This window comes from Lissotriton helveticus, chromosome 4_1 (genome assembly GCF_964261635.1).
Source record: "Lissotriton helveticus chromosome 4_1, aLisHel1.1, whole genome shotgun sequence".
NCBI lineage: Eukaryota > Metazoa > Chordata > Amphibia > Caudata > Salamandridae > Lissotriton > Lissotriton helveticus.
In genome coordinates this window covers 72595452-72620408 of record NC_136063.1, presented here as the reverse complement: position 1 = coordinate 72620408, position 24957 = coordinate 72595452, and the positions used below count along the sequence as shown (strand labels likewise).

Below are 24957 nucleotides of genomic sequence, written 5' to 3'. Positions count from 1 at the left end.
CTAGGGTAACATTGGCGGGCAGGTCTGTGAGCGGGGCAGGTCTTGGGCAGGTGCAGGGCTAGGGTAACACTGGCGGGCAGGTCTGTGAGCGGGGCGTGTCTTGGGCAGGTGCAGGGCTAGGGTAACATTGGCGGGCAGGTCTGTGAGCGGGGCGTGTCTTGGACAGGTGCAGGGCTAGGGTAACATTGGCGGGCAGGTCTGTGAGCGGGGCATGTCTTGGGCAGGTGCAGGGCTAGGGTAACACTGGCGGGCAGGTCTGTGAGCGGGGCATGTCTTGGGCAGGTGCAGGGCTAGGGTAACATTGGTGGGCAGGTCTGTGAGTGGGGCATGTCTTGGGCAGGTGCAGGGGTAGGGTAACATTGGCGGGCAGGTTTGTGAGCGGGGCATGTCTTGGGCAGGTGCAGGGCTAGGGTAACACTGGCGGGCAGGTCTGTGAGCAGGGCATGTCTTGGGCAGGTGCAGGACTAGGGTAACATTGGTGGGCAGGTCTGTGAGCAGGGCATGTCTTGGGCAGGTGCAGGGCTAGGGTAACATTGGTGGGCAGGTCTGTGAGTGGGGCATGTCTTGGGCAGGTGCAGGGCTAGGGTAACATTGGTGGGCAGGTCTGTGAGCGGGGCATGTCTTGGGCAGGTGCAGGGCTAGGGTCCATTGGCGGGCAGGTCTGTGCGCGGGGCATGTCTTGGGCAGGTGCAGCGCTAGGGTAACATTGGCGGGTAGGTCTGTGAGCGGGGCATGTCTTGAGCAGGTGCAGGTGCAGGGCTAGGGTAACATTGGCGGGCAGGTCTGTGAGCGGGGCATGTCTTGGGCAGGTGCAGGGCTAGGGTAACATTGGCGGGCAGGTCTGTGAGCGGGGCGTGTCTTGGGCAGGTGCAGCGCTAGGGTAACATTGGCGGGCAGGTCTGTGAGCGGGGCATGTCTTGGGCAGGTGCAGGACTAGGGTAACATTGGCGGGCAGGTCTGTGAGCGGGGCATGTCTTGGGCAGGTGCAGGGCTAGGGTAACATTGGCGGGTAGGTCTGTGAGCGGGGCATGTCTTGGGCAGGTGCAGGGCTAGGGTAACATTGGCGGGCAGGTCTGTGAGCGGGGCATGTCTTGGGCAGGTGCAGGGCTAGGGTAGCATTGGCGGGCAGGTCTGTGAGCGGGGCATGTCTTGGGCAGGTGCAGGGCTAGGGTCGCATTGGCGGGCAGGCCTGTGAGAGGGGCACATCTTGGGCAGGTGCAGGGCTAGGGTAACATTGGCGGGTAGGTCTGTGAGTGGGGCACATCTTGGGCAGGTGCAGGGCTAGGGTAACATTGGCGGGTAGGTCTGTGAGCGGGGCACGTCTTGGACAGGTGCAGGGCTAGGGTAACATTGGCGGGCAGGTCTGTGAGCGGGGCAGGTCTTGGGCAGGTGCAGGGCTAGGGTAACATTGGCGGGCAGGTCTGTGAGCGGGGCGTGTCTTGGGCAGGTGCAGGGCTAGGGTAACATTGGCGGGCAGGGCTGTGAGCGGGGCATGTCTTGGGCAGGTGCAGGGCTAGGGTAACATTGGCGGGCAGGTCTGTGAGCGGGGCATGTCTTGGGCATGTGCAGGGCTAGGGTAAAATTGGCGGGCAGGTCTGTGAGCGGGGCATGTCTTGGGCAGGTGCAGGGCTAGGACAACATTGGCGGGCAGGTCTGTGAGCGGGGCATGTCTTGGGCAGGTGCAGGGCTAGGGTAACATTGGCAGGCAGGTCTGTGAGCGGGGCATGTCTTGGGCAGGTGCATGGCTAGGGTAACATTGGTGGGCAGGTCTGTGAGCGGGGCAGGTCTTGGGCAGGTGCAGGGCTAGGGTAACATTGGCGGGCAGGTCTGTGAGCGGGGCATGTCTTGGGCAGGTGCAGGACTAGGGTAACATTGGCGGGCAGGTCTGTGAGTTGGGCATGTCTTGGGCAGGTGCAGGGCTAGGGTAACATTGGCGGGCAGGTCTGTGAGCAGGGCATGTCTTGGGCAGGTGCAGGGCTAGGGTAACATTGGCGGGCAGGTCTGTGAGCGGGGCGTGTCTTGGGCAGATGCAGGGCTAGGGTAACATTGGCGGGCAGGTCTGTGAGCGGGGCATGTCTTGGGCAGATGCAGGGCTAGGGTAACATTGGCGGGCAGGTCTGTGAGTGGGGCACGTCTTGGGCAGGTGCAGGGCTAGGGTAACATTGGCGGGCAGGTCTGTGAGCGGGGCATGTCTTGAGCAGGTGCAGGTGCAGGGCTAGGGTAACATTGGCGGGCAGTTCTGTGAGTGGGGCACGTCTTGGGCAGATGCAGGGCTAGGGTAACATTGGCGGGCAGGTCTGTGAGCGGGGCGTGTCTTGGGCAGATGCAGGGCTAGGGTAACATTGGCGGGCAGGTCTGTGAGCGGGGCATGTCTTGGGCAGGTGCAGGGCTAGGGTAACATTGGCGGGCAGGTCTGTGAGCTGGGCACGTCTTGGGCAGGTGCAGGGCTAGGGTAACATTGGCGGGTAGGTCTGTGAGCTTGGCGTGTCTTGGGCAGGTGCAGGGCTAGGGTAACATTGGTGGGCAGGTCTGTGAGCGGGGCATGTCTTGGGCAGGTGCAGGGTTAGGGTAACATTGGCGGGCAGGTCTGTGAGCGGGGCAGGTCTGTGAGCGGGGCGTGTCTTGGGCAGGTGCAGGGTTAGGGTAACATTGGCGGGCAGGTGTTTGAGCGGGGCATGTCTTGGGCAGGTGCAGGACTAGGGTAACATTGGCAGGCAGGTCTGTGAGCAGGGCATGTCTTGGACAGGTGCAGGGCTAGGGTAACATTGGCGGGTAGGTCTGTGCGCGGGGCATGTCTTGGGCAGGTGCAGGGCTAGGGTAACATTGGCGGGCAGGTCTGTGAGCGGGGCATGTCTTGGACAGGTGCAGGGCTAGGGTAACATTGGCGGGCAGGTCTGTGAGCGGGGCATGTCTTGGGCAGGTGCAGGGCTAGGGTAACATTGGTGGGCAGGTCTGTGCGCGGGGCATGTCTTGGGCAGGTGCAGGGCTAGGGTAACATTGGCGGGCAGGTCTGTGAGCGGGGCATGTCTTGGGCAGGTGCAGGGCTAGGGTAACATTGGCGGGCAGGTCTGTGAGCGGGGCATGTCTTGGGCAGGTGCAGGGCTAGGGTAACATTGGTGGGCAGGTCTGTGCGCGGGGCATGTCTTGGGCAGGTGCAGGGCTAGGGTAACATTGGCGGGCAGGTCTGTGCGCGGGGCATGTCTTGGGCAGGTGCAGGGCTAGGGTAACATTGGCGGGCAGGTCTGTGAGCGGGGCATGTCTCGGGCAGGTCTGTACGCGGGGCATGTCTTGGGCAGGTGCAGAGCTAGGGTAACAGTGGCGGGCAGGTCTGTGAGCGGGGGGCGTGTCTTGGGCAGGTGCAGGGCTAGGGTAACATTGGCGGGCAGGTCTGTGAGCGGGGCATGTCTTGGGCAGGTGCAGGGCTAGGGTAACATTGGCGGGCAGGTCTGTGAGCGGGGCCTGTCTTGGGCAGGTGCAGAGCTAGGGTAACAGTGGCGGGCAGGTCTGTGAGCGGGGCATGTCTTGGGCAGGTGCAGGGCTAGGGTAACATTGGCGGGCAGGTCTGTGAGCGGGGCGTGTCTTGGGCAGGTGCAGAGCTAGGGTAACAGTGGCGGGCAGGTCTGTGAGCGGGGCATGTCTTGGGCAGGTGCAGGACTAGGGTAACATTGGCGGGCAGGTCTGTGAGCGGGGCGTGTCTTGGGAAGGTGCAGGGCTAGGGTAACATTGGGGGGCAGGTCTGTGAGCGGGGCATGTCTGGGGCAGTGTTAGACGGACCGGGAGGGTCGGCCGAGGATAAGGGGAGAGGTCTCCGGGGAGATCCGTCTCCAGCAATCGTACAGACAAATAACTTCCCCCCCACTGACGTACACCACACAAGGATAAGGTTCAACGTTACTTTATAAGCAATTCTTTAAGTACGGTGAGGTGGTACAAGGAGGTCTGGACTCCGGGGTCCCCTCTATTCTAGTCTCTTGGTTGGGTAAGGGGGGTAGCGGGACAGTCTCGTTACCACTCTGGGGGATGTGGTGGTAGATGAATTAGCTCACAATCCTCGAGCTCGGCGTTCTAGATGATTGGGCCGCGGCGGAGCCAGCAGGTCCCGGGATGGTTGAAGGTAGTGACGGTCCGCGGCGGAGCCAGCAGGTCCCGATGAAGATGGGTGCAGAGAGCCGCGGCAGCGCCAGCAGGCAGATCGGTAGTTCGCAAGGCAGGGCTACGGCAGCGCCAGTAGTCCGTCAAGGATGAGTTCTTCACTGCGTCTCTCGACTCCAGGATACAACTCCCTTCCTGCTCTGGAGCTGCGCCAGTTATAGGTCTGGCGCCCTTTGATGTCCGGACCCTCGCACTGGGAGGTCGGGAGGTCCGGGATGAGGGAGTCCAGACACCCAGCAGGGGGGTGGAGCCAGCGCCTGGGGGAGCTGGGGGCGATCGGCACCTGGCGGGGGAGAGCCATCGACCCCTCTTTCTCCCATTGACCTGCCAAGTAGTCCGCTCACCTCCTGGGTGGATGGTGGTGCCGGGATGTCGGGGCCTGGCCAGGCCCAGGGTTAGGGTTGATCGGAGGCCACGCGGCCTCGTGGTGCCGTGTCCAAGATGGCGCCCAGGCCGGGCGAGAGGGCCGGTAGGGAATCGGGCCCACGATGTGGAGATGTCCTGGGGCAGGGGCCCTATAGGAGACGGGAAACGGGTTGTTGTTGCGTGTAACGCCTGAGGAGCGGGGCTCGGGCCTGGTCGTGCGGGGAGGGAGCAAGCCTTACACGTGGCCTGTCCAACATGCGTCCCCCCCAGCTGAAGGCGGGGAGAGTCACCCATCCTCTTGGGGACTCTCCTCGTCGAGGCGGAAAAAGCGTGACAGGCCATCTGCGTTTGCGTGGTCTTGCCCGGGTCGATGTTCCACAGTGAAGTCCATCCCCTGCAGGGAGATGGACCAACGTAGTAGTTTCGGGTTTTCCCCCCGCATCTGCATTAGCCATTGCAGGGGTCGATGATCGGTCTGGACCCGGAAGTGGGTGCCGAAGAGATAAGGCCGGAGCTTTTTGAGGGCCCACACCACGGCGAAGGCCTCCCTCTCGATGGTGCTCCAGCGTTGTTCTCGGGCCAGGAGCCGTCTGCTGATGAAAGCCACTGGCTGGTCAAGTCCTTCGGGGTTCAGCTGGGAAAGGACTGCCCCAACGCCATGGTCGGAGGCATCTGTTTGGACGATAAATTCCCGACTGTAGTCGGGGGCCTGGAGCACCGGGGCGGAGCACATGGCGGCCTTCAGCTTCTCGAAGGCCGCTTGACAGTCTGGGGTCCAGTTGACCTTCTTGGGTTGGTTTTTGGATGTGAGTTCCGTGAGGGGCCCTACAATGCTGCCATAGTCCCTCACGAACCGCCGGTAGTAGCCTGTGAGTCCCAAGAAGGCGCGGACCTCGGTCTGGGTAATGGGGGGCTGCCACGACTGGATGGCAGCGATCTTGAGTTGCAAAGGGGCCACCAGACCGCTTCCCACCTGGTGCCCGAGATAGGTCACGGACCCCTGGCCAATTTGGCATTTGCTGGCCTTGATCGTGAGGCCAGCTCGTTGGAGGGCCTGTAGCACCTCTCGGAGGTGGTGGAGGTGGTCGGACCAGTGGCGGCTGTACACAGCGATATCGTCCAGGTAGGCGGCGCTGAATTCTTCGAGTCCTGCCAGGACCTGGTTCACTACCCGCTGAAATGTTGCTGGGGCATTCTTCATGCCGAATGGCATGACCTTGAAGTGATAGTGGCCATCAGGAGTGGAGAATGCAGATCGTTCTTGGGCCCGGGGTGTGAGACCGATCTGCCAGTAGCCCGCTGTCAGGTCGAAGATGCTGAGGTAGCGGGCAGCTCCCATGCGGTCGATTAGTTCATCTGCTCGGGGGATGGGGTGTGCGTCTGTTCTGGTGACCGCATTCAAGCCCCGGTAGTCGACGCAGAACCGAAGCTCCGGCGTGGCGCCGGGGGCGGCCGCTTTGGGGACCAGTACCACTGGGCTGGCCCAGGGGCTGTCTGAGGGCTCGATGACCCCGAGCGTGAGCATCTTGGCCACCTCCTCTTGGATGCAGGCCCGTACCCGATCTGGTACGCGGTAGGCCCGATGGCGGACAGGGGGACTGTCTCCAGTGTCCACGTCGTGTAAGCACCAGGGGGTGACCCCTGGGGTGAGGGAGAACAGGGTGGCGAACTGCAGCAGGAGGTCTCGGCAGCCTTGGCGCTGTTCCAGGGTGAGGGCCTCCGAGAGTCGGACCCCGTCCACGGAGCCGTCCTTCTCCCGAGACCGTAGGAGGTCAGGGAGGGGTTCGGAGTCCTCCTCGGTTCCATTGTCGGTTGCCATCAAGAGGCTGAGCTCTGAGCGTACAAAGTGGGGTTTAAGTCTATTAGCGTGGAGGACCCGGAGAGGGTTTCGTGAAGATTCCATATCGATGAGATAGGTGACAGGGCTCTTGCGCTGGATTACTTTGAAGGGCCCCGTCCATTTGTCTTGCAGGGCGCATGGTTCGGTGGGAGACATTACCCACACTTGTTGGCCGGGTTCAAATTCGATGGAGGATGCATTCTGATCGTACCACCTTTTCATGTCCTCCTGACTGGCCTTCAGGTTTGCTTTTGCCATCTCTCTGAACCGTCTGGTCTGGTTGCGGAGGGTTAGGAGGTACTTGAAAACATCTGGAGGGTTCTTTAGAGGGGGCATTTCCCAGCCCTCTTTGACTAGGCTGAGCTGCCCCCGCACCGGGTGCCCATACAAGAGTTCGAACGGGCTGAAGCCGAGGGACTTCTGGGGGACTTCTCGGTAGGCAAAGAGAAGGCACGGTAGTAGCACATCCCACTGGCGACGGAGGGGCTCTTCCAACCCCCCAATCATCCCTTTGAGCGTGCGGTTGAACCGCTCAACCAGTCCGTTTCCTTGAGGGTGATAGGGGGTCGTGAATCGGTAGGTGACCCCACACTGTTGCCAGAGGGACTTCATGTATTTTGAAATAAAGTTTGTGCCCCGGTCGCTGACGACTTCTCGGGGGAAGCCCACCCGGGAGAAGATCCCCATCAAGGCCCGGCCGACTACCGGGGCTGTCACAGTTCGCAGGGGAACAGCCTCGGGGTAGCGGGTGGCGTGGTCCACCAGTACTAGGATGAACCGATGTCCTTGTGCTGTACGGGGGTCCAGGGGTCCCACAATGTCTATCCCCACCCTCTCGAACGGGGTGGTGACCACTGGAAAAGGTTGCAGAGGTGCTTTAAGCTTGCGGCCGCTCTTCCCGCTGGCCTGGCACGTGGGGCAAGATCGGCAGTGTTGGAGTACGTCGTTCCTCATCTTGGGCCAGAAAAAGTGGGTCACCAGGCGACTGTAGGTTTTATCCTGACCCAGGTGGCCAGCCAGGGGGACATCGTGGGCCAGGTTTAGCAAGAAGTCTCTAAAGCGGAGGGGCACCACTAGTACTCGACTGGCCCCTAACTCTGCGATTCTCTGTTCGCTGTACAACAGGTCATTGTCCCAATAGACCCAATGGGTTCCGGAGGTATCCCCTGCACTCTGGGCGAGGGCTTGTTGGCGGAGTCCCTCGAGGGAGGGACAGGTCTTCTGCTCGTGGCGAAACTGTTCTTGGGTGGGCCCCCCCTCCTGACGCCACTGATCCAGGCCGGGAAGGTCCTGAGGCTGAACGAGCCCCTCGGGAGTTTGTTCTGGGGTGACGGCACGGTCGGTGTCTGGAGCGACCGGGGGAGGAGGTGCCGGCCATTCAGGTTCTTCGGGTCGGGGGATGGCACGGGCAGCCATGGACCGGGTGGTTACGCACGCCCAATCCGGGATGCCCAACATCCCTAGGTGCTCTCTCCTCTCTACGGCGGCCCACGGGGAACTCTCAAGATCATTTCCCAGGAGACAGTCTACGGGGGCATCATCTCGGACCGTCACTTCCAACATGCCGGAGACTCCTCCCCACTCGAAGGGGACGCAAGCCATCCGACATAGACTCTCCGAATTGTCGGCTGAACGGACAGGGCAGAGGACGTTCGGCAGAATCTGTTCTGGGGTCACCAGGTGACATCGGACGGCCGTTACACTGGCCCCGGTGTCACGTAGGGCTTCGGCCCGGCGTCCATTAATGTTCACCCATTGACTGTACTTCCGGGTGTTGGCGGGTAGGGGGACCCGCGGGACCATGTCTCTTCCCCCTAGGCACGCTAGAACCATGGCGGCTGGTTCCCATTCCTGGCGTTCTTGCTCACATTCCTCATGTTCTTCGTAGATTTGTTCTTCCCCCAGGGCGGCGGCAGCCATCTGGCGGGGTCTCGGAGTCTGGCTCTGTGGACAATTCGGGTCGTTGGTGTAGTGGCCGACTCGCTGGCATCGGTGACACGTGACATTGGCTCTGTATCCCGGCCGCGCCGGGGTGTTGCCCCGGTTGGCCGGGGGTGGGGTGCTGGTAGCGGGAGCGGCCGGGGCGTTGTCTCTCCCTCGTCCCTGGCCCCCTCCTCCTCCTCGGGGACGGTGCTGACCGTGGTTGTTCCGGTTCTGTTCATGGGGCCCAGTTCGGCCCACTCGGGTAATTTCCCACCGGTCAGCCTCGGCGGCAAGCTGTCGTGGATCAGTTAATTTACTGTCGAGGAGGTGCTGCCTGAGCTCGACGAAGCAGTTGTTCGATAGATGCTCCCATACCATGAGATTGAAGAGTTGCTCGTAAGTCGTTACGTTGCTTCCCTTGATCCACCCCTCGAAGGCCCGGCTGAAATAGTTCACGTATTCCACCCAAGTTGTGCCCGGGATCCGAGTGCAGTTTCGGAACCTCTGGCGGTACATTTCGGGTGTGAGCCCATAGCGGGTGAGGAGGGTAGCTTTCATGTGGTCATAGGAGGTCATCAGATGGTCTGGGAGCTGTAGCAGGGCATCGCGGCCCTCATTGACGAACCTCCCCCATAGACCGGCTCCCCAGTCGCTTCGATCGATCCGGTGGGAGGTCATAGCGATCTCGTAGGCCTTGAACCATTGCTGTATGTCGTCCTCTCGGAAATATTCTCGAACGACATCCTTGGGGATGTGTACCTTCCTTTCTGTCACCCCCGGGGGGCGCGGTTGCTCGGGCACTCCTAATTCTTTGTTCTGCTTGCGTAAGTCTATCTCAGCTAGTTTGCGTTCGTGTTCGTACGCCAGTCTCTTCTCTTCAAGCTCTCTTTGTCTCTGTTTCTCTTCCCGTTCTTCTCGGAGCCGCAGATGTTCCAGATTTAGTTTTTGTTCGGCTAATTTGAGTTCGCCATCCATTTTGAGCCGGGCCATCTCTAGCTCATGTAGTCGGTTTCTTTCTCGTTCTTGGATCTCATCTTGCGAGAGACCCGTTCTTCGCTCCTCGGGAGCCGTGGTGTCTTTCTCTGCTGTTGCGAGATTTTGGTCCGGGGGTCTGACGGCCCCGGTTTCTGCCCATGACTCAATGGCGTGCTTGAAATCGTCTTTAGTATTCAGACCGGTGGTAGCGATACCTAGTTCAATGCAGAATTGTTTCAACTCACGATGGCTGTATTCTTCCAATTTCTCCATCTGGAATTTTTCGGTGGATCCGCTTTCTTTGGTTGACATTGTGGTTTTGTCGTGGGGTGAGCTACTCTCTGTACGATTACGCGTTGATTCGGATCCCGTCGCTGGCCACCAATGTTAGACGGACCGGGAGGGTCGGCCGAGGATAAGGGGAGAGGTCTCCGGGGAGATCCGTCTCCAGCAATCGTACAGACAAATAACTTCCCCCCCACTGACGTACACCACACAAGGATAAGGTTCAACGTTACTTTATAAGCAATTCTTTAAGTACGGTGAGGTGGTACAAGGAGGTCTGGACTCCGGGGTCCCCTCTATTCTAGTCTCTTGGTTGGGTAAGGGGGGTAGCGGGACAGTCTCGTTACCACTCTGGGGGATGTGGTGGTAGATGAATTAGCTCACAATCCTCGAGCTCGGCGTTCTAGATGATCGGGCCGCGGCGGAGCCAGCAGGTCCCGGGATGGTTGAAGGTAGTGACGGTCCGCGGCGGAGCCAGCAGGTCCCGATGAAGATGGGTGCAGAGAGCCGCGGCAGCGCCAGCAGGCAGATCGGTAGTTCGCAAGGCAGGGCTACGGCAGCGCCAGTAGTCCGTCAAGGATGAGTTCTTCACTGCGTCTCTCGACTCCAGGATACAACTCCCTTCCTGCTCTGGAGCTGCGCCAGTTATAGGTCTGGCGCCCTTTGATGTCCGGACCCTCGCACTGGGAGGTCGGGAGGTCCGGGATGAGGGAGTCCAGACACCCAGCAGGGGGGTGGAGCCAGCGCCTGGGGGAGCTGGGGGCGATCGGCACCTGGCGGGGGAGAGCCATCGACCCCTCTTTCTCCCATTGACCTGCCAAGTAGTCCGCTCACCTCCTGGGTGGATGGTGGTGCCGGGATGTCGGGGCCTGGCCAGGCCCAGGGTTAGGGTTGATCGGAGGCCACGCGGCCTCGTGGTGCCGTGTCCAAGATGGCGCCCAGGCCGGGCGAGAGATGCTGTTATCTAGTCATTCATGGCTCTGCTCACAGAAGCACGTTTGTTATACTCCTCGTGCAGGCACAAGTTGCAGTGCAGGTCCATGCTCAGAATGTTAGGCTTGTGCGGAGAGTGAAGTGTTAGAACGTATGCCTCGTGCTTCTCCTCCGCCATGTTATGCGGTGAAGGCTGCTGGGACTGAGTGCAACTAATACAGTGCTTCAGGCTGCATACTGTTGCCTCTGGTGGTGATTTAACTGGAATAGCCCTCCAGTGGTGATGGGAGAATTTCCAGAGTGGGGGTGCTGCCATCAATGTTACATCACTGAACTCATAGGGATTGTAAACAATCCAAGAATCACATAAAGAAAAAGGTTAGCAAATGAGCCACGCCCATATGGCGGGAGAGTGGTGTGAGTGTGGTTTGTAGCTAGTGCACAGTTGCAAATATATTATTAAAGCATGGTGTGGTAGTGTACTGTTATTTTCAGACAGCACATTTTCCATTGAAGCTACCACAAAATGTGCACTGTAAAGCAGTTTTGCTGATAAAAGTGTACAGCCCACAAGCTATAATGTGTTGGAATCAGGCTTCAGCAAATATTCATCGTTTCATATCACTGAGTAAAGTGTCTTGATTTGTTGTGATCCCATTAAAATCGTTGTTCCCCTCACACTTCAGAATTTAAAAAAAGTGCTTCATTTGTACTTTCCTAATGGATATATATTGAAATTGTTATACAGTTAATTTACAGATATTTAAATGAGTGTTAGAAAAAAACTACCTCCTACAGTCTCACATTTCACACTCCCTGTACCCCAGCAAGATTGTCAGATAGTTCAGTTTACAAAATCCCCTAACTTTGTAGTCAGAGAAAGAAAAGTAAACACCAATCTCCATGGTAAAAGAATAAGCAGCAATTTGTCAGAAGACAATTCATCTCTGTTTTGACAGTAAATGTGACAACAGAAAAACAAAATGTAAAGTCGTGTTTATTGCTCATTCTCCTTCTGAACTCCAGCATGGTTTGTTTGGGGTGCTGCAGCAACCCCCACACCCTTAGCTCCAGCGCCTTTGCAACATTCTCTGTTGTTGAGTTTAGGATCATTGTGGATGATGTGAACTCCCCGGTTAAGTGTCAGGGTTCAAACACTAGCGCCCACTGTTGGTAAAATGCATCAAGGATGAAGTAGGCACTATAATAGTGACATATTTCACATGGATGCTAACATAACTCGCTGAATTTCATCTTCCAATCACAGATCATGGAGCAGCAGCTGCAGCAAATGAAGGCGACGTACCAGCTGAACCAGGAGAAACTGGAGTACAACTTCCAGGTGCTGAAGAAGCGCGACGAGGAGAACACGGTCACCAAATCCCAGCAGAAGAGGAAGATCACTCGGTGAGACCAGCGTCGTCTTCCCTTTCCATCAGCTTCCGTCATGCATGCCATCGTAGGCCTGAGATCCTTTCACGGAACCTGAGCTCAATTCAAGAGACCCTGAGCTCTTTTAAAGGGACCTTGAGCACATTTAAAGGTACCCTGAGATCTTTTAAAGGGACCTTGAGCGCATTTAAAGGTACCCTGAGATCTTTTAAATGGACTCTGAGAACTTTTAAAGGGAGCCTGAGATCCTTTCAAGGGACTCTGAGATCCTTTAAAGGGACCCTGACATCATTTCAAGGGACCCTGACATTTTTAAAGCGGCCCTGAGATATTTTAATGGGACCCAGAGATAATTTCATTGTAACAAAGTGGGAGCAATAGATTAAGAGGGACAGGCACTGCTTGTAAGTCAGCGCCAGCTCTCCCATTGCATCATGTTACATAAAGGGTGGACCCAAAGGTACTGGGACCTGGGTATTATGCAGTACGGTAAGCGATGGCCCCAGTAAACACTATTTTTGCAAAAGAATACAATGAACCGATACTTACAATACTTAAAAAACAATGCATACAATAAGTGACTGAGCAGTGTTCTTTAATCACACCGTCGTATTTCCAAATATATGAATATCATACTTTTAATACATACATAATGTGCCCAGAAGAAAAGAAGGGGTTAAGGAGAAAGTGGGTGATTTACGTGAGGATGAAGTATCATGGACAGGCAAGGAAATTGGTGCAGATATCTGATTCACATTTGGCATCAAAATTGGGCTTGTTATTTTGCCACTACTACACAGGGGTTTGCATAACTGATAATAGCCAAGCTACATAGCAAAACACAGTAGAAAAATCTCCGTTGTTTATAGGCTGGCTTGAAGAGAAGTGTTGACGTTTCGACCCAAAAGACTTGTAGGTTAGTAGCCACCATGCATAGGGGTCTTCCTCAGGACTGTGATAGGGGAGTGGGCACCGTATAAAGCCCTACACGGAGGGGTGAATCGTGAGTAGATCGGGCGTGTAGGCTCTAAAGGACAGATTCCTGGTGGACATTTTAAAGGATTCAAAAATTTATCATGCAAAAACTGCTTCATTATTTTTGCAAAGAGCAACTGAGACGCGTACCCTGTGTACTATTATGAGCTTTTTAAAAATTGTGGTCAAATTAAGAAATACAAGGGGTTGATGGAGGATGTTATGAATTTATTGCTCCCTTCTTTTGGGTAAAGCTTGTAAATATTAACAATTTTTATACCTGTTTTTAATATTGTTATGTTCAGTCTGATTATATGTGGACATGTAATGTTATGGATTTTTTATGATGGTTTTTAACCACCGAAATAAATAAAGAACTGAACTGAACTGAGTGGTACAACTGCACGCTTATCGGATATAATCCGACATGTCCCATCAAAACATTATGAAAACTATATGAAGTAGTCCAGCCTTAGTCATCAGCTAGGACCACAAAGTGCAAATCTGCTCTTGCTCCCAAAACCGCATCCTACAAGGGCACTGAATCATTCCTCGGTGGTCTTGATTCAGACAGCAGCCGGCGCAGAGCGATTCCGCTTCGCCTGGCCTGATTCCTCCCTGATACAGTTCAGACCACCGACGAGCGATTCAGTGCCCTCGTGGGATACGGTTTTGGGAGCAAGAGCAGATATGCACTCTGTGGTCCTAGCTGATGGTCACTATTCCTATTACTTTCTGGTGCCAAAAAGGATGGATTTGTTCACCCTATCTTAGATCTTCACACTCTTATGGGTAGATGCATCATTGTTGCCTTTTGCGATTCCTAAATTGCGAAAATGAAGGAATCTCAATTTATAAATTGCAAACGGCAATGCATGAACAATTCGCAATTATTTTTGTGAATCGGTATTTTTCCTTAATTGCGATTCTCAATTTGCGAATCGCAATTAAGGAAAAGCCTTCCCATTGATTCCTATGGGCCAAAAGGCCCGTAGGAATGAATGGGAAGGCAATCACATTTTGCGAATTTCAAATTGCGATTCGCAAAATGTGAATGCAATTTTAAGGGTGCAGGGGGGTCCAAAGAACCCCTCCCTGCACTCCTGAAATGTAACTTTAAATGCAATTTAGACACACACATGCCCCAAGGGCATGTGTGTGTGTAAATTTAAACTTCCAAAAATGCAATTTGTGCATAATTGAAAGTTTTAGGTAAATTAGCATGAAGTTCAATTTCATGCTATTTTACCCCTTCCAAACTGCGAATTCGCAATTTAAAAATAATCATGCATTGCATTTAAGAAATCTCTAATTGCGATTTCTTAAATGCAATTGCAATTTTAGAAATCGCAACATGGTTGCGATTCTTAAAATTGCGAAATGCATGATGCATTCCAAATTAGTCAATTGCATTCGCAAACGGCCGAAAAAAGCGATTCGCACCGTTTGCGAATGCAATTCCGTTTGATGCATCTAGGCATTAATGCCTTCCTACTAAAGGAGAAATTCCAAATGCTCATCCCGGGTCCGGTCTTTTATGCCCTGGAGCCCAGAGACTGTTTAGTAACCGCGGATATCCAGGATGCGTATCCCCATATTCCCATCCTAAAGGCCCACAGGTGTTACCTGCAGTTCACGGTGGGCCAGGGGTATTTACAGCTCAAAGTGCTCCCTTTTGGTCCCCCCGGTTCCCCTTCCATGTTTATGAAAGGGATGGCGCTGGTTACAGCACATCTTCAGAGGTCAGTGGTTCCAGCGTTTCCCTGCCTCAGCATCTGTCTGCTGAATGTGGGCTTGCCAAAGGCACTCTCCACTCACCTCTGACATGCAGTGAACCACCTCAATTCACTGGTGTTCACTATCATCTAGCCAAAGTCACTCCTGACTCCGCAGATGCTCCTTTTCATCAGAGCCATTCTGGACAAGGTGCTGTTCTACGCTTATTTCCCAGAGTGGAGAGTCCAGGACATTTGAACAATGATCCTGATGTTTCAGCCTCAGTCCTGGATCTCAGTCAGACTAACTCTGAGGCTGTTGGGTCTCATGGCCTCCTGTATCCCGCTAGTGAAGTACGCCAGGTGGCACATGTGGGCTCTGCAGTGGAGTCTGAAGTCCCAGTTGGCACAGCAACAGGAAAATCGCTCCAATGTGGTCCGGTTTTCAGAGGAGACTGCAGATGGCCTACAATGGTGATTGATGAACTGCAGTTGGGTTCGCAGCAGACCCCTTTCCCTTCCTCACCTAGAATTGACCGTAGTGACCAGTGCTCACTTCTGGGATTGGACAGCCATTGGGGAGAGGTGGAGATCAGAGAACTCTGGTCTCTGGCAGAGGCATGGCTCCACATTAACCTTCTGGATCTGAGGCCCATCTGTTTGGCGTTGAAAACCCTCACTTGATCCATCAAGGGAAGGCTCGTCCAGGTGTTCCCGGACAACACCACTGCCATGTTTTACTGCAGCAAGCGGGGTGGAGTGGGATCGTAGACCCTTTTGCCAGGAGGTCCTGCACCTCTGGACATGGCTGGAACATCAGGACGTCTTCCTGGTTGTTCAACACCTGGCAAGATCTCTGAATGCCAAGGTAGCTGAACCGTTGACGCATTGCAGATTACGAATGTACCTGGCATTCAGAGGTAGCGTAAGGACTCTTCAGAGAATGGGGAGAATCTTGGCTTGATCTAATAGCCACTACCAAGAACGCTCAATGTCAGCACTTCGATCGGAGACACATTCCGTTTAGAATGGCACTCAGGACTCCTGTACGACTTTCCGTTGATAGCTCTCCTGCACAGAGTTCTTAAGAAGATCAGAACCAACTCAGCCTAAGTGTTGGACAGGCCACATGAAGGGCCGCTCTCCCCCGGCCCAACCAGGCCCGAGCCAGCCACGCAAGTACCACACACCACCATTGCACGTCCACCGTCCCCGCAGGGACCCCTACACTCGAACCTGTTGACCGCGTAGGCCGACCCACTACCGGCCTGCGCGCCCATCCTGGGCGCCATCTTGGACACTCCACCACGAGGCCGCCTGGCCCCCGATCGACCTCAACCCTGGGCCTGGCCAGGCCTCAGACATTCCGGCACCAACATCCACCCAGGAGGTGAGCGGGCTACTTGGTCAGTCAATGGGAGCAAGAGGTGTCGATGGCTCTCCCCCGCCAAGTACCGCTCGCCCATCGCCTCCCCGGGCGCTGGCTCCACCCCCCTGCTGGGTGTCTGAACTCCCTCATCCCGGACCTCCCGACCTCCAAGTGCGAGGGTCCGGACATCAAAGCACACCAGCCCTATAACTGGGGCAGCTCCAGAGCAGGACGGCAGTTGTATCTTGGAGTCGAGAGACGCAAAGAAGAACTCATCCTTGACGGACTACTGGCGCTGCCGTAGCTCTGTCTTGTGCACCCTCGTCTTGCCTGCTGGCGCTGCCGCGGCTTTGGGAACCACCCTATCCTTCATCGTCGTCGGGACCTGCTGGCGTGGCCGCGGACCGGTTGTACCCACCACCTTCATCGGGACCTGCTGGCTCTGCCGCGGACCGTCGTCTTCCTTCATCCATCTCGGGACCTGCTGGCTCCGCCGCGGCCCGTTCATCTACACCCCCGAGCTCGAGGATTGAGAGCTATTGCCATCTTTTTGGTAACAAGACTGTCCCGCTACCCTCTTCCCAAACAGAGACCAGAATAGAGGGGACCCCTGAGTCCAGACCTCCTTGTACCATTCTACCGTACTTGAAGAATTCCCTATAAAGTATCGTTGAACTTTATCCTTGTGTGGTGTCCGTCTGTGGGGGGGGGAGTTACTTGTCTGTACGATTCGCTGGAGACGGCTCTCCCCGGAGACCTCTCCCCTTATCCTCGGCCGACCCTCCCGGTCCGTCTAACATTGGTGGCCAGCGACGGGATCCGAATCACCGCATAAACCGTACAGAGAGTAGCTCACCCCACGGCGAATCACGATGTCAACTAAAGACAGCGGATCAACGGAGAAATTCCAGATGGAGAAATTGGACGAGTACAGCCATCGTGAACTTAAACAGTTCTGTATCGAATTAGGTATCGCTACCACCGGACTAAATACCAAAGATGACTTTAAGCAGGCCCTAGAATCTTGGGCAGAAACCGGGGCTGCCGGAACCCCCGATCAAGACATCGCAGCACAAACCCCCATGGCCCCTGAAGAACGAAGAACGGGTCTCTCGCCAGACGAGATCCAGGAACGAGAAAGAACCCGACTACACGAGCTGGAAATGGCCCGGCTCAAAATGGACGTTGAACTGAAGTTGGCCGAACAGAAAATCAACTTAGAGCACCTGCGTCTCCGAGAAGAAAGAGAGGAGAAACAGAGACAAAGGGAGCTCGAGGAAAAGAAACTGGCATATGAACATGAGCGGAAATTAGCTGAAATCGACCTACGCAAACAGAATAAAGAAGCAGGGGTGCCCGAGCAACCCCACACTCCAGGGGCAACAGAGAAGAAGGTACACATCCCCAAGGATGTCGTTCGAGAATACTTCCGAGAGGACGACATCCAGCAATGGTTTAAGGCCTATGAAATCGCTATGACTGCACACCGGATCGATAGAAGCGATTGGGGGGCCGGTCTGTGGGGGAGATTCCTCAATGAAGGCCGCGACGCCCTGCTGCAACTCCCGGACCACCAGATGACCTCCTATGACCATATGAAAGCTGCACTCCTCACCCGCTATGGCCTCACACCCGAGATGTACCGTCAGAGGTTCCGAGACTGCACCCGCATCCCAGGTACAACTTGGGTGGACTATGTCAATTACTTTAGCCGAGCCTTCGAGGGCTGGATCAAAGGAAGCAAGGTCACAACCTACGAACAACTGTTCAATCTTATGGTATGGGAGCATCTGTCGAACAATTGCTTCATTGAACTTCGCCAGCACCTCCTCGACAGCAAGTTAACGGATCCCCGGCAGCTCGCAGCCGAAGCAGACCGGTGGGAGATCACCAGAGTGAGTCGAAATGGGTCCTCCGAACAGAACCGGAACAACAATGGTCAGCACCGTCCCCGAGGAGGTGGAGGCCAAGGACGCGGAAGAAGCAACGCTCCGGTCACCCCCACTACCAGCCCCACCCCCCCGGCCAACCGGGGCAGCACCCCAGCGCGACCGGGACATCGAGCCAATGTTACCTGCCATCGATGCCAACGAGTCGGACACTATGCAAACGACCCAAACTGCCCCCAGTACCAGAGCCCAAGACCCCGCCAAGTAGCCGCTGCGGCTCTGGGGGAGGAACAGATCTCAGAGGAACAAGAAGAATATGAACAGGAACACCAAGAATGGGAGCCAGCCGCCATGGCTCTCGCCTGCCTAGGGGGGAGAGACCTGGTCCCGCGGGTCCCCCTACCCGCTAATACCCAGAAGTACAGCCAATGGGTGGGCATCAATGGACGCCGGGCTGAAGCCCTTCGTGACACTGGGGCCAGTGTAACAGCCGTCCGCTGTCACCTGGTGACCCCCGAACAATACTTACCAAACATTCTCTGCCCTGTACGTTCAGCCGATAACTCAGAAAGTCTGTGTCGGATGGCCTGCGTCCCCTTCGAATGGGGAGGGGTCTCCGGCATGTTGAAGGTGACGGTCCGAGATGATGCCCCCGTAGACTGCCTCCTGGGTAATGACCTGGAAAGCTCTCCATGGGCAGCAGTCGAACGAAAAGAGCACCTGGGGATGCTGGGCGTCCCGGACTGGGCGTGCGTCACCACCCGGTCCATGACCGCCCGTGCCAACACCCGCCCAGAGGAACTCGAATGGCCGGCGCCACCGCCTCCGGTCGCCCCCGCCGAAACCACCGACCGTGACGTCCCCCCCGAACCAGCTCAACCTCCAGACCTCGCTAACCTCGACCAGTGGCCTCAAGAGGGGGGGCCCACGCAAGAACAATTTCGCCAAGAACAAAAGACCTGTCCCTCCCTCGAGGGACTCCGCCAGCAAGCGCTAGCCCAAAGCGCAGGGGATACCTCCGGAACTCACTGGGTCTACTGGGACAATGATCTGCTGTACAGTGAGCAAAGAATCGCGGAGCTGGGGGCCAGCCGAGTCCTAGTGGTACCCCTCCGTTTTAGAGACTTTCTGCTAAACCTGGCCCACGATGTCCCCCTGGCAGGACACTTGGGTCAAGACAAAACCTATAGCCGCCTGGTGACCCACTTCTTCTGGCCCAAAATGAGGGACAATGTACACCAGCATTGCCGATCTTGCCCCACGTGCCAAGCCAGTGGGAAGAGCGGCCGCAAACTGAAAGCCCCCCTGCAACCTTTTCCCGTGGTCACCACCCCGTTCGAGAGGGTCGGAATCGATATCGTAGGGCCCCTGGACCCGCGCACAAAACAAGGCCATCGATTCATCCTGGTGCTAGTGGACCACGCCACCCGCTACCCGGAGGCTGTTCCCCTGCGGACTGTGACAGCCCCGGTAGTCGGCCGGGCTCTGATGGGGATCTTCTCCCGGGTGGGCTTCCCCCGGGAGGTCGTCAGTGACAGAGGCACGAACTTTATTTCGAAATATATGAAATCTCTCTGGCAACAGTGCGGGGTTACCTACCGGTTCACGACCCCCTATCACCCTCAAGGAAACGGACTCGTTGAGCGGTTCAACCGCACGCTCAAAGGGATGATCGGGGGGTTGGAAGAGCCCCTCCGTCGCCAGTGGGATGTGCTGCTGCCGTGCCTCCTCTTCGCATATCGAGAGGTTCCCCAGAAGTCCCTGGGCTTCAGCCCATTTGAACTGCTATATGGACACCCCGTGCGCGGGCCGCTCAGCCTAGTTAAGGAAGGCTGGGAGATGCCCCCTCTAAAGAACCCACCAGATGTTTTCCGCTACCTCCTAACACTCCGCAACCAGACCCGGCGATTCCAAGAACTAGCAAAAGCCAACCTAGAGGCCAGTCAAGAGGACATGAAAAGGTGGTATGACCGGAATGCCTCCTCCATCGAATTTGAACCTGGGCAACAGGTATGGGTGATGTCCCCCACCGAACCCTGCGCCCTACAAGACAAGTGGACAGGGCCCTTCAAAGTGGTCGAGCGCAAGGGTCCGGCTACCTATCTCATCGACTTGGAATCTTCCCGGAACCCCCTCCGGGTCCTCCACGCTAACAGACTGAAACCGCACTTTGTACGGACAGAACTCAGCCTCCTGATGGCCACAGACAATGGGGCTGAAGAGGACTCCGAGCCCCTCCCGGACCTCCTACGAACGCGGGAGAAAGACGGTTCCGTAGATGGGGTCCGACTTTCAGAGGCCCTCACCCGAGAGCAACACCAGGAGTGCCAAGTTCTCCTGTCACAATTCGCCAGCCTGTTCTCCCTCACCCCAGGTGTCACTTCCTGGTGTACGCACGATGTGGACACGGGGGACAGCGCCCCTATCCGCCACCGGGCCTACCGCGTGCCAGATCGGGTACGGGCCTGCATCCAGGAGGAAGTAGCCAAAATGCTCACGCTCGGGGTCATCGAGCCCTCAGACAGCCCCTGGGCCAGCCCTGTAGTACTGGTCCCCAAAGCAGCTGCCCCCGGCACCACACCAGAACTCCGGTTCTGCGTCGACTACCGGGGCTTGAATGCGGTCACCAGGACAGACGCACATCCCATCCCCCGGGCAGATGAACTAATCGACCGCATGGGAGCTGCCCGCTACCTCAGTATCTTCGACCTGACGGCGGGCTACTGGCAAATCGGCCTCACACCCCGGGCACAAGAACGTTCTGCCTTTTCCACTCCCGATGGCCATTACCATTTCACAGTCATGCCCTTCGGCATGAAGAATGCCCCAGCAACATTCCAACGGCTCGTCAATCAGGTCCTGGCGGGGCTCGAAGGATTCAGCGCCGCCTACCTAGACGACATCGCTGTATACAGCAACCAGTGGTCCGAGCACCTCCACCACCTCCGAGCAGTGCTGCACGCCCTTCAGCAAGCTGGCCTCACGATCAAGGCCAGCAAATGTCAAATTGGGCAAGGGTCTGTAACCTACCTCGGGCACCAGGTGGGAAGCGGCCTGGTGGCCCCTCTGCAGCTAAAAATTGCCGCCATCCAGTCCTGGCAGCCCCCCATTACCCAGACCGAGGTACGAGCCTTCCTGGGCCTCACGGGCTATTACCGAAGGTTCGTGAAAGACTATGGTACTATCGTGAGGCCCCTCACAGAACTCACGTCAAAAAATCAGCCCCAGAAAGTCAACTGGACCCCAGAGTGTCAAGCTGCATTTGAACAATTGAAAGCCGCCATGTGCTCCGCCCCTGTGCTCCAGGCCCCCGACTACAGCCGGGAGTTCATCGTCCAGACGGATGCCTCCGACCATGGCATTGGGGCAGTCCTGTCTCAAGTGAACACCGAAGGCCGTGATCAACCGGTGGCCTTCATCAGCCGGCGACTCCTACCACGGGAACAACGCTGGAGCACCATAGAGAGGGAGGCCTTCGCGGTGGTATGGGCCCTCAAGAAGCTCCGGCCCTACCTTTTTGGCACACCCTTTCGGGTACAGACCGACCACCGACCCCTGCAGTGGCTGATGCAGATGCGGGGGGAAAACCCGAAGTTACTACGCTGGTCCATCTCCCTACAAGGGATGGACTTCACAGTTGAACATCGGCCTGGGCCAGATCACGCCAACGCAGATGGCCTGTCCCGGTTCTTCCGCCTCGACGAGAAGAGTCCCCAAGAGAATGGGTAACTCTCCCCGCCTTCAGCTGGGGGGGACGCATGTTGGACAGGCCACATGAAGGGCCGCTCTCCCCCGGCCCAACCAGGCCCGAGCCAGCCACGCAAGTACCACACACCACCATTGCACGTCCACCGTCCCCGCAGGGACCCCTACACTCGAACCTGTTGACCGCGTAGGCCGACCCACTACCGGCCTGCGCGCCCATCCTGGGCGCCATCTTGGACACTCCACCACGAGGCCGCCTGGCCCCCGATCGACCTCAACCCTGGGCCTGGCCAGGCCTCAGACATTCCGGCACCAACATCCACCCAGGAGGTGAGCGGGCTACTTGGTCAGTCAATGGGAGCAAGAGGTGTCGATGGCTCTCCCCCGCCAAGTACCGCTCGCCCATCGCCTCCCCGGGCGCTGGCTCCACCCCCCTGCTGGGTGTCTGAACTCCCTCATCCCGGACCTCCCGACCTCCAAGTGCGAGGGTCCGGACATCAAAGCACACCAGCCCTATAACTGGGGCAGCTCCAGAGCAGGACGGCAGTTGTATCTTGGAGTCGAGAGACGCAAAGAAGAACTCATCCTTGACGGACTACTGGCGCTGCCGTAGCTCTGTCTTGTGCACCCTCGTCTTGCCTGCTGGCGCTGCCGCGGCTTTGGGAACCACCCTATCCTTCATCGTCGTCGGGACCTGCTGGCGTGGCCGCGGACCGGTTGTACCCACCACCTTCATCGGGACCTGCTGGCTCTGCCGCGGACCGTCGTCTTCCTTCATCCATCTCGGGACCTGCTGGCTCCGCCGCGGCCCGTTCATCTACACCCCCGAGCTCGAGGATTGAGAGCTATTGCCATCTTTTTGGTAACAAGACTGTCCCGCTACCCTCTTCCCAAACAGAGACCAGAATAGAGGGGACCCCTGAGTCCAGACCTCCTTGTACCATTCTACCGTACTTGAAGAATTCCCTATAAAGTATCGTTGAACTTTATCCTTGTGTGGTGTCCGTCTGTGGGGGGGGGAGTTACTTGTCTGTACGATTCGCTGGAGACGGCTCTCCCCGGAGACCTCTCCCCTTATCCTCGGCCGACCCTCCCGGTCCGTCTAACACTAAGTCATTCCTTACGGCTCCAGACTGGGTACAGAGGGTGTGGTGTCCAGAACTCCTGGGCATGAACATCTGTCCTCCGATCTTGCACCCTCCACCGTCAGGTTTGGAGATTGAGCAGCACCAGCTGGGCGTTTTAAATCTTCCAAGATTTGTGATGTTATTTTGGCATCCAGGCGTCCCGCAACAAAAAACGTATATGCTTGCTTTTGGGAATAGTATGTAGCTCAGTGCTCCTCACAACAATTTGATCCAGTTTCTGCCTCTCTGTTGAAGGTGCTGTTGTTTGTGTTGTCTTTAGACCGCTAGGCCTTTTGCCTTGGGCACTGTCAAATGTCACCTTTCTGACATTTCTGATTATTTGCAGTTGCCTGATCAGGCCTCCCTGTTTAAGTCACGGTTTATGCATGTTTTCGTAAGGCCTTAAGCATCTGTTCTCACCTACACCTTTTGTTATGCCCCAGTAGGACGTTAATTTGGCCTTAACATATCTTATGTGTTTTCCATTTGAGCAATCGTCTTAGCGCCAATTACATCGGCCAGAAGAGTGAGCGAGCTTCAAGCTCTTTCTATTAACCACCCAGAGTAACTGGTTCTTCAGACTCATGCCTCCGTTCTGCTCAAGGTAGTGGCCCCCTTCCATGTCAGCCAAAACATCATGCTGGAGAAATTTTCCATTCCATACTCCAAGGGAGAGAAGAGGCTTCATTGCTTGGATCCAAAAAGAGTCCTCTCCTTTTACATCTATCGCGCCAAAGATCAAAAGGGGGGCGATCAGCTCTTTATTGGGTTCCCTGGTGCCAAGAAATGCAAGGCCGTGCAGAAACAGACGATCTTTCAATGGCTTGTACTCTGCATCAAAATCTGCTATGCCCTAGCTCTGAAGCAGCCCCCTGAAGCTTGTGGGCTTGTTCCACCAGAGCCAAGGCCACTACTACTGCGTTAGCACGTGGAGTGTCTGTCCTGGACATCTGTCGGGTTGCTATGTGAGCGTCACTCCACATGCTCACAAAGTACTACTCCCCAGACAGTCCGGTCCCTTGAGATGGATATTTTGACAATTCAGTCCTCATTTTTAGGTCTCGCCTCTCAATGCGCATGCGCATTGAGCAGAGCGAGACTATAGGGGCTTAAATAAGCTTTACCTAGACTGGCGATTGACTGGCGATTTGATGCTGTGCCCGTGCGCTTTTAGGTCAATGCGCAAGCGCATTGACCTAAAATGCGCGTGCACATCATCAAATCGCCAGTCAATCACCAGCAGCACTCCTCCCACACCTTTGAAGTGAAGCTTAGCTTCACTTCAAAGGCCCCTGCTGCTTCACACCCTCATCGCCGCTCTCCCCGCTCTGCCCCCTCCCCTGCCCGCCGTGTCGCATTTCTCCTCCCCCCTCCCCTTCTCTGCCTTCCCTCAGTCTTGTTCAAATAAATATGCTTTTGTTTCACCTTTTCCTGTAAGAATACTTTGATTAGTGGTAGTAGATTTCTTGTACTTTTTATTTCCTGCAAATTAACTGAAGTGATAAGATCTCATTGAAGCAAGTGATCGCGCTATAGCAGTCTGTCATTGCATTTCTCCTCCCCCCTCCCCTTCTCTGCCTTCCCTCCGTCTTGTTTTTTTTTACCCGCTCCGCCCCCTCCCCTGCCCGCCGTGTCGCATTTCTCCTCCCCCTCCCCTTCCCTGCCTTCCCTCCGTCTTGTTTTTTTAAACGCAGCGCTTACAAACATAGACAGCATACACAAAAGCTTTCTCAAAATACAGCATGAGAGAATTCTTCACACACACAGACACACACGCATGCACTCACACTCAGACACACACACGCAGGCACTTGCAAACAGACTCACATGCATGCACTCACATACACCCACCCACATGCACACTCAGACACACACACACACACACCCATGCACACACACTCACACTCACACTCACATGAATACTCACACTCAGACACACACAACTAGCACAACTAGCGGCATCCAAGGAGTGTTATGTTTTCCCATCACAAGGAAAGCATGTGCAGCACATTTTCTGCCACATACGAGAAATATCACAAACTCTTGCGTAGGATGTCTTTTTATGTAATTTTGTATGCTAAAGTACTCAGAGAATAGAAGAGTAATTAAATACTTAGTTCCCCTAGAGCTTTGACAAGGACATTCTCTGCCTTTTCCAGGAGCAGTTACATGTGTTTCTTCTTTGCCGCTATGCAACCACACAAATGGCCAAATAGCTGATGCCGATTCACAATTATTTTGAAAAAAAACGTCTCCGAAAGTGACCAGTTCTTTGCCTGGATAACCTTGATCCAGCTTTTGCACATGACCA

The 24957-nt window shown here is 55.9% G+C and overlaps 1 protein-coding gene across 1 annotated transcript in view; it reads left to right on the top strand.

Annotated features, from left to right (window-relative positions):
• Positions 1 to 24957, top strand: part of LOC144826959 (dynein regulatory complex protein 1-like) — a 125484-nt gene that overhangs the window by 40531 nt on the left and 59996 nt on the right. The window contains exon 8 of the mRNA XM_078685420.1: positions 11742 to 11881. Coding sequence (XP_078541546.1) covers positions 11742 to 11881 — 140 coding nt within the window. The remainder of the gene's footprint in view (positions 1 to 11741; positions 11882 to 24957) is intronic.